Here is a 9,409-nt window from a genome sequence, read left to right as displayed (position 1 = left end):
TCGTTGGTCAGGTCTTTTTGTTTTCGTTGACAGAACAGTAGTCGACACGAAAACCCACGCGTTCGCCTCGTCTTCGGTCGCCTCATCATCGTTCGCAAGTGCCTTATATCCTCATGCGGTTTTGACACTTGTTTCAATAAGAAAACCACAAAAGAAGTGTCAGCACCACGGGATAGATGATAAGCACGTAGCACTCCCCGCATGCGTTTCTTGGTAAAGTTTGTGGTTGCATAGGCTGGAACACGTTTTAAATAGAAGAGAGAGAGAGAGAGCAACTTTAATGGGTCTCCTGCAGTAACCCCTATCATCCCACCCTCTCAGGTGGGTTCTTGGGGCGACGTGGCCGGACGTCTTCTTAGCGGGGAGAGCCGCTCGCGGCGGGCTTCAGCGTACTTGGGTTAACCCTTTCTGCTTCCATCCCGTCCGGTCGCTGCTTCTCGAGTGCCGCTAGGATCTGCTGGACGGCCGTGTGTTGGACGTCGTAGTCTTCGGATCTCTTCGCCTCCTCCATGAGGGGCGGGAGAACGTCTGCACTGTTGTCCGCTTTCGCGCATTCGCAGTCTTCCAGGATGTGGGCCAACGTGGCCCTTTCCTTCCCGCACAGTCTGCATAAGTCTGTTACGTATACCTCCGGCCACAGGTGCTTTGCTAACACTGGGGTTATCACGGAGTTAGTCTGTAACTGGCGGAATACCACCGCCTCCTCCCGCGTCAGACGGGGGTGGGGCAGGGCCATCGTTCTTCTGGCTAACCGGTACCACAGGGTTACCTCGTTGTAAGCGTCCATGGTGTCCTTCTCGGGGCGATCCACCACGTCGGCGGCGGCCGTGACCGGGGCGCGGCCGGCGAGTCCACGCGCCACGGAGTTGGCCGTCTCGTTGTGGTTGGTGAGCCCCAGCGAGCCCGCCACTTCCACGCCCGCGTGGGCGGGAAACCACTTTATCACCGCACTGGTGATGACTCCGTTGACTTCGGCCTTTCGCAGGATGCGCGCTGTCGCACTGCATACTCGCTGTTTCGCAAAGTTGCGCACTGCCGTTCGCGAGTCGCACAACACCGTCTTCGTTCTGGGGTCCGCGATGGCGAGGGCTACCGCCACTTCTTCTGCCTGGCTGGGCACAGTGGTCCGCACGCTGGCCGCCATCCTGATCTCACCCGTTTTGGCTCCGATCACGCTAACGCTGAAGGCGTCGCCGATGTTCTTGTAACTGGCGGCGTCCACGAACACGGCTCCCTCATCGCCGGCGTGTAGCGCGATCAGCGCCTTGGCTCTCGCCTCTCTTCTTTCTTGATGGAATGTGGGAGTCATGTTCCGCGGGATTGGGCTCACGACGATGTGCTTGCCCAGCTCCCGCGGTATCTGCTCCTGCATCCGGTGGTCGTCTTCCTTGGCTCCGATGCCTAGTTGTTTGAGGATAGATCTGCCGGTCCTGGTTCCCGACAGTCTGGTGAGCTGCGCCGTCTGCTGTGCCTCGGCGATCTCTCCCAGGCTATTGTGGAGTCCCAGGGCTTCGAGCTTCTGCGTGCTCGTGCATCCTAGGAGTCCTAATGCTGATTTGTAAGCTTTGCGGATCATTGCGTTGATCTTCTTCCGCTCGCATTGCCGCCAATTATGGAAGGCGGCGACGTAGGTGATATGGCTCATCACGAAGGCTTGAATCAGTCTGACGAGCCTTGCTTCCTTCATCCCGCTTCTTCTATTGGCGACGCGGCGTATGAGACGCAGTGCCGTGCCGGTCTTAGCTTCGAGCTTGGAGACCGTTGCCCCGTTGACTTTGCTGCGTTCGATGATCATGCCCAGCACTCTAATCTTGGCTACCTCAGGGATGATGTGCCCCCCTTGCGTTCGTATGCGGATTTTATCGCAGTCTCGGATAGTTTGCTTCTTGCGGCTCGCTCCCCTGGGTGGAATCACCATCAGCTCCGACTTTGCGGGGGAACACACCAGCCCCGATCCCTTCAGTTGGTCCTCTATCGTTTTTACTGCTTCTTGTAGTGTATTCTCTATGTGGCCGTCGCTGCCGCCGGTGACCCACAGCGTCACATCGTCGGCATAAACCGTGTGGCGTACCCCATCGACGCTCCGCAGCCGGTTGGCGACTTCGATCCTGACCAAGTTGAAGAGCAGCGGAGAGATTACTGCGCCTTGTGGTGTCCCCTCGCTGCCGAGCGTTTTCTCTGGTAGTTGGAGATCCCCGGCGCAGATGTGAGTCGTGCGGTCGGTCAGGAAATCCCGAATGTAATTGTAAGATCTCTGTCCCATGTTCAGGTGCGACACTTGGGCGAGGATCGCAGAGTGCCGGACTTTGTCGAAGGCGCTCTGCAGGTCCAGGCCCAGTATTGCCCTGTTGTCGCTGGTGTGAGTTTCGTAGTCTACTATCTCCTTCTTGAGTTGGAGCATGGCGTCTTGCGTTCCAAGCTTGCTTCGGAAGCCGACGAGAGAATCCGGGTAGAGCTCTGCCTCTTCGAGGTACTGTTGCCATCTGGTCATTAAGATGTGCTCTAGCAGTTTACCCATGCACGATGTTAAGGATATTGGGCGTAGATTCTCGATGTCGGGCGACTTGCCTGGTTTCGGAATGAGGATGGTTTTGGCTTCCTTCCACTGGCGTGGTAGCTTGCCGGCCCTCCAGCATTTATTGAAGTACGCCGTCAGTGCCGTCACGGCCGCGTCGTTCAAGTTTCTGAGCGCTTTATTGCTGACGCGGTCCGGGCCCGACGCCGAACGCCTGTTCAGGTCTTGAATCGCATTTCGGACCTCCCATTCCTCGATATCTTGGTCAACCTCGATGTTCTCTGCCCCCTGGTATTCTGGGTGCTTTTCCTTTGGGGAAACCGGGAGGTATTTGGCGTCGAGTCTCCTCTTCACCTCCGCTTCCCCGTGCTCCGCTACCGCCTTGTGTATAATTCTGCTGAGCTTGTACTGTTGTTCTCCCTTAGTCTGGGTGTCGTCGACGAGGTGTCGGAGCAGTCGCCACGTCTTGCCCAGATGGAGTTGGCCGTCCGCCTCTCTGCACGTTTGCTCCCACTGCTGCCGGCCGAGCTCCTTGCTGTGTTTCTCTATTTCCCTGTTGATTTCCGCGATCGTTTTGCGGAGCCTTCTGTTTGTTCGTTGTTGGTTCCACCTTCTCTTGAGGGCAGTCTTCGCCTCGATGAGGTGGGCCAATCTGCTGTCCATTTCGTGTATGTCTTCGTCCGTTTCTATCTCTGTTGTCACCTCCTCGGTCGTTTCTACTATCGCCTTCGACCACGCTTCTATTTCTTCAATGTTACCATGCTGGCTTGGGAGCTGACGCCGAAACGCCTCCCAGTTCGTGTGTCTGTGTGTTCGTTTCTCTTGGCTTTCACCGTTCCCCAGCGGGACCCGGATCTCTATGACCATGTGGTCGCTGCCGAAGTCGTGTTTGGTGTTTTTCCACGTTCCGGTGTCGTTCCCATTTATTTCGACGAACGTCAGGTCCGGGGTGGTGTCCCTGACGACCGAAGTACCCGTTCTTGTGGGGGTCTCCGGGTTCGTGATTAGCGTTAGCCCCGCGTCCGTGGCGTCTTGCAATAGGTCTCTCCCCTTTTCGGTTGTCTTATCGTATCCCCAGTCGTAGTGTGGTGCGTTAAAGTCACCCCTATTACGATCGTGCCTTTCTTCGTCGCACACAGTGCCCTTTGCATGAGCGTGCGGAACTTTTGCTTTCTATGTCTGGGGCTGCTGTACACGTTGACCGCGAGCACGCTGGTTTTCCTCTTCTTCCCAACGATCACCTCCACCGCGCTGCTATCGGTCCAGCCGCCGGTGGTCAGCTCGTGCTCGAGGAATGCGATGCCCTTGCGGACGAATGTGCACACCCCGCCTGTTGGTTTGCGTATTCCAAACTTTTTCTTTTTTTTTGTTTAGGGGCTTGGCCGCCTTGGCGTGTGCTCTGTATCCTTGAAGTTGGGGTGTGTCAGGGCATAGTGTTTCCTGAATCATAATGACGTCCGGTTTCCTCTCCATTCCCTGTAGGTGCCGTGTTAGCGTTGCCCTCTTATTGTGATAGCCGTTACAATTCCACTGCCAAATCAGGAGGTCCCTGACCGGCTGCTGGTCTGTTACTGCCCTTTTGTCTGGCTTGGCGTTCGATTTCGCTGTTGGGTTCATAATTGCTGTATTTGTGTGGTGATCTGGGTTTGGGCGTTCTGCACGAATGTCTGCATCTTGGCTTCCATACTCTGCAGGAACGTTTGCATCTGCATTTGTAGTTGTTGCATTCCGCTTTGTATTTCTCCCAGCGTCATCTCTACCTTGTTGAATTTTTCCTTCATCGAATGTGCAATTTGTTCCCGCTCTTTGTCCATGCGGTCGAGCCTGGCCATGAGCTTTCTCTCTTTGGTATTCTCGATAATCCTCTTTTTGTTGCTGGGCTCCTTTGGCTGTTCCTCGTCGCTTTCGATGCTGCTTTTGGTAGCCTCCTCTTCGGCGATGGCTGGTTCCTCCTTCCTCTTAGGTGGCTTTGCTGGGGTTTTCTTTTTCGAGGAGAGCGGGGTATCTGCTCCACCTCTTGCTCCTGTTGCGGGGTCGGCAGTGACAGTGGCGCTTGACTCGCCCTTATTGCTTCTAGTAGTTTGTGGATCCTTGCGTCCATCTTCTCTTCCATCTTCTGTAGTAGCCTTTCGTTGTTTTCGTTGATCATGTCGTACATTTCTCGCCTTGTCAAGGGCGGTTCTCCGGTGTTATGGTGTTGGCATGGTGGCTGCTGCTTGCTGCGGGGCGTTTCTTTCGACTTGCTTCCCTTAACTGCAGCCAACCACTTAAGCTTCCCGTCTTCCTGCTGCGACGGCGGCAGGTGTTTTTGCTGGCTCTTGTGTCTTTCGCGGCTGTCGGTGCGCCGTTGCCTTTCGCTGCACTCGCTTTTCTCCCTGCTCGGCAGCTGTGGAAAGTCCGGTGACGTCATTGGTGGTCTTGTCTTCTGGAGCTGTTGCTGTTCGCGTTCCTCTCGGCGCTCCCATTGTCTTTTCGTGACGACGAAGGGGACCTTGAACTTGTTCTTGCAAATTCTATCTGCCGTCGGATGCGGTCCTCCACATAGCTTGCAACTTGGCTTGCATGCCTTCTCGTGGTCCGCGTCGGGGTTGGCCTCCCCGCACGCGAAGCATACTCTGGTCTCCGGGGTTGGACATACGTCGATGCGGTGTCCGACTTTTCCGCAACATCTACACACTTCATGATGTTTCCTGTAAAGCCCGCACTTGAGCAGTGCCGCTCGGTATATTACGTACCGGGGCACTCTCTGTCCTTAAAAGAGGACGATGACCGCTGTAGAATTTCCAATCCTGTGCGCCTCTAGCGCCGTTGGGTTATACTTTGTCACGACCGCCTCATTTATGTCTTCGGGCGAGTCGTCAATTGCGATACCTCTGATGATTCCCTTCGCCGTCCCTTCGGGCGCGGTTCGGTAGGCGGAAACCTCAAATTCCATGTTGCCGAATTCGACGGTCCTGATCTTAGTGTAAATTTCGGCTCTCTGCTCGCTCGGCGTGCTCACGACTAAGATGTTCTGCGCCGCATTGATGCACACCATGTCTTCGCCCTGGTATTCTTTCGCCGTCCCCGCGGCCGCCACAATGGCGTCCGTGACGACCGGCGTCTCGATTCGAGCTACGTTCAGGCCGCCTTTGGGCCTAATTACGATCTTATGGTCGTCTCTGGGGATAGCCGCCGGCATACGGGCTGCTTTCTTGATATTCTCGGTAACTCGCTTGACAAAGTTAACTCTCTCCTTGGGTCTCGACTGCCATTCCGCGGTTAAAGATGGTCTCTCACCTTGCAGCTCCTTGGCCTTGCGCATTCTTCTACTCGTCGTGGTCCATCCGCTCGACTCGCCGAGTGTCGCGTCGCGGCCTCCTACTTGAACGTACATCTTCCCTTCATCGTTGCCGACTATCGTTGCCTGCAGGCCTTTGGTTGCCGGGCTTTCGCACACCTCCATCGTCGGTGGCGACGCCATCTTATTCGTACTCGTCGGGTAGGCCTAACACCGGGGGCGATCGCCCCGGTGGCCGTACTCGTGCGCTAAGCCTAAGGCCTAGCAACGCTTGCTCGCCTCGAATTTTCGAAGTCCCAAAAGAGGCGAAAATTCACATACCACTTGCGCGATGTTGGTATCGGCTGGTTCCTCGTACCGTACCGCACACTTTCGTAACAAATAAACTGCAGTTGGCCGGAGCCGATAAACGATAAAAGGCCGTTCCTACCGCTGCCAGCTGAGCACAGCTGGCAGCGGCGCGAGCTCGCTGCCAGCTGTGCTCAGCTGGCAGCGGAGCGGTTCGGTCTTGTGCTACTGCTACCATACGTACAGTCGGACTGCTTTTGACTCGGATAGATCTAAAGTAGTTCAGGTTTCAGTTATTAATCTAAAAAAAGTTTACAACTTGCGCCCCTCCCCCCCCCCCCCTTTTTTTTCTCGTTTCTGCCTTTTCTCTTTCAGGTGGCTCCTGGAAGTTTAGTGCTTTTGTTTGCGGCTCTTTGTCCGGGCCAGCATGGCCACCCCTGGCATAGACCCTTTTGCTGTTTACAAACATGAACTGCCACTTGCATACCAAGCGACTTCCGGTCGCATTGTCTTTGCAAGCCTGTTGAGCTTTCTTATGTCACTAGTGCTAGGAAGCATAAATGCTAGACGGACAACAAAGTTGGAGATTTAACGAGGGCCTTTGGTTGTACAATATTGCATCTTGGAGGAGGCAAGTTGGTTTACAAGAATACTCCAAACATTTTTACAGATATCACACTCCTTCGTCCTTCTGGCATTCACCTGGAGAATTGGTGGTTAAACGTCTCATCTACATTTCAAGCAGTAGTGTTAGGTAGCCTCCTTACAATGGCAACGCGTGAATCATTATTTTCATAAACCGGAAGTTCTCTGGGACGGCAAAGACTGAACACCACCTGGTAGCGTTTGTCATAAAAAGGGCCTATAGTGCAGTGGGCAATCGTTGCAGGTGATACCACGGCTTCGCTGTCCAACGACGTTCACAGCGTGGTTTGGTGCCTTTTCCTCAATCTTTCTCTGGAGCGAAGGTTTGGCACCTTGACGCTCAAAACTGTACCCCCGACCATCATTGCTCTGGACGTGTTTTCTGTCATGTGACCAGCACGAGTTACATGAAGCTAGGGTTTAATAGTCTGCCTTGCCATTGTAAGCTGCAATCTGTGCTGGAAAATGCCTGAAGAGACTTGTGTGTATGACACTCAAGAAATCACTATGGGACGATATTTACCACTGCCAGTAATTGAAAAGAATCAGCAGGAGAAGTATCTTTTGTTCCTCTTATTAACTGATTGCTCTTTGCTCGCTGGCGGATCGAATAGACGTACCTGAGATCGAGATGATAGCGGCGCTTTTCGACGTCGCATGGAGGAAATTTGTAGTCTCAATTTCCAGGCCTTGCATAAAAAGTTAGCGCCAACTGTGGCCTTGAACGTTTGTATGTCGATGTTCTTAGGCAAGCTGACATAGATTAGAAAAGTTTGCTGCTGCGCAGGCTATCCATGCCGGTGCGGCCCTGGTCTACGCAAAAGCCTTCTGCTAGCAGCCGCACCGTGGCGCCACCGTCTCGGTGCACGCCTTCCGCAGTTTCTGCTTGGCCCTTTTCTACGGCGTACACATTCTGTTTAAATTTTAAAATTTGGAGGAACAGCATAAAAGAACTTCAGGTGGGTCGCTCGATCGCAACATTCGCACGTTTTGACAAGATCCGGGAAGTTCAAGCTTTTAAAACGACCGACTGTTTCCCAACTGGGTTTTCAGGTGCCCAGGGGTTCTTTGGAATACCCTAGGGGCATCTTGATGTTTTATGTTTCCTCAAAAAACCCTGCTCCTAGTTGAAGTGTCCTTCCAAATTAAGCATTAATTTAGAGGACCCGAGCCGTCTACTCATGCGTGACCACGCAATAAACTATTCCTGGCGTGGGCATTATTGTTTATGAAGTCTGCAAGCTTCTGCACTGCTTTAGAGGGGATGCTGGTCTTTAACTTTTTGTTCTTCATTTATTGTGTTCAAATTTAGTATACTAATGCATTTCTCAGAGGTGATTCGAAATAGGCAATTAGTTTTCAGATAGCTTTACTAGATCCTGAGTTATCAATCAATTTGTAAATTTAATTAAGTCCTCCTTACGGATCGTTTGCATAAAATTCTTCAGAATATATCACAAGTTTTCATAGAATGCATTCCCCAAGACATGCTTTGTGCAGTGATGGTATTTAAGCCTAATTTAATGATATTACAATGGTAAAAAAGATTTGCAAACAAGTTGCACAAAATGGGAGGCTATGTCTTTTTGAGACTAATTAATTAAAATTATTGTATGACATTTAAAGCAACAAAAATAGTATCACCGCACAAAGCACGTTTTGGGGAATGCTATCTTATAAAGCTTTCTAATAAATTCTGAAGATTTACGGTAACTACCCGTAAAGAGGACCAAATTAAAATTACAAAAATTATTGATAACTCAGGATCTAGAAAGCTACCTGAAAACAAGTTGCACATTTGAAATCACCACTCAGAAATGCATCAGTATACTAAATTTCAGCACAATGATCGAAAAGTAAACAACCAACAGTTAAAGACCAGCATCCCCCTTACTGCACCAATACTGTGACCAGGAAGACTTTGTCGGTTAGTAGTCGAGAGAGATGGGCATTCCTCAAGAGTGAAAAGTTTAGGAGCCCTCAAGACCCCGAAATACCCACTTTTGCGCTTCTTCGGGTCACCCTTCGACTTGGCGGCGTCGTTCATGAGAATCATGCCGAAGACGACAGCAACGTCTGGAGTGAAGTCCATCAAGGGATATGGCACGCCCTCGTGGCACAACGACAACAGTATTATTCAATGCCAGAGAAAACGCAGCAATTTTTTAAACTGTGAGCTATGTACGAAACAATTAATTTGGATAAAAAAAAATCTGAACTCCAAAAATATATTTTTTTGTTTTGTAAAAAAAAAGTATTTTTGCTGATATCATGCTCTAAATTTCTGGAATTTGCATAAACCCTGTGAAGTTAAGAAAAACATTCTTAAAAAACAGTTGCTTACCACATAAATTTAGGTGGGTGCCTAATTACCTAATATGCCCTATGCTACATTAAAGAAGAGACTTTATGAGACTTATTTGCTTTTCTGTCAACCTGAATTTCAGTGTCAGATCAAATATATCCCTCTTTGTTCTCCATGATTAATAATTGAATTGCTAGTATTAAAGTTTGAAAGTCTCATTTCATTGCATTTTAATTAAACAACAAAATCTCCAGCTTACGCAGAAACGGCCATATTCAGAGCAATAACCCCACATTGCTTTACGGGCAACACTTTGCAGAGGTTTCGACCTTGCCTTCAGTCGTCACCGCTACGCAAAAACCCCTCTCCACTTTTG

At 51.2% G+C, this 9,409-nt stretch overlaps 2 protein-coding genes across 2 annotated transcripts; one reads left to right on the top strand and one right to left on the bottom strand.

Moving 5' to 3' along the window:
* Nucleotides 1-270: 270 nt before the first annotated feature.
* LOC115315613 (probable RNA-directed DNA polymerase from transposon BS) lies at nt 271-4,132 on the bottom strand. The gene is given in 3 exon segments (XM_040207297.1): nt 271-3,621; nt 3,624-3,845; nt 4,039-4,132. Coding segments are annotated over 3 exon segments (3,582 nt in total). The 3' UTR covers nt 271-355.
* Nucleotides 4,133-4,662: 530 nt separating this feature from the next.
* LOC115311296 lies at nt 4,663-5,210 on the top strand. Its single transcript, XM_029969916.2, has one exon. The coding sequence runs from the start codon at nt 4,663-4,665 to the stop codon at nt 5,197-5,199; it is 537 nt and encodes a 178-aa protein (XP_029825776.2). The 3' UTR covers nt 5,200-5,210.
* Nucleotides 5,211-9,409: the final 4,199 nt, after the last annotated feature.

Source organism: Ixodes scapularis, unplaced genomic scaffold (genome assembly GCF_016920785.2).
Source record: "Ixodes scapularis isolate PalLabHiFi unplaced genomic scaffold, ASM1692078v2 PGA_scaffold13__105_contigs__length_92229423, whole genome shotgun sequence".
In the NCBI taxonomy this organism is placed as follows: domain Eukaryota; kingdom Metazoa; phylum Arthropoda; class Arachnida; order Ixodida; family Ixodidae; genus Ixodes; species Ixodes scapularis.
Note: the sequence above shows the minus strand (reverse complement) of the source record. Positions and strands in the feature narration are given on the sequence as shown.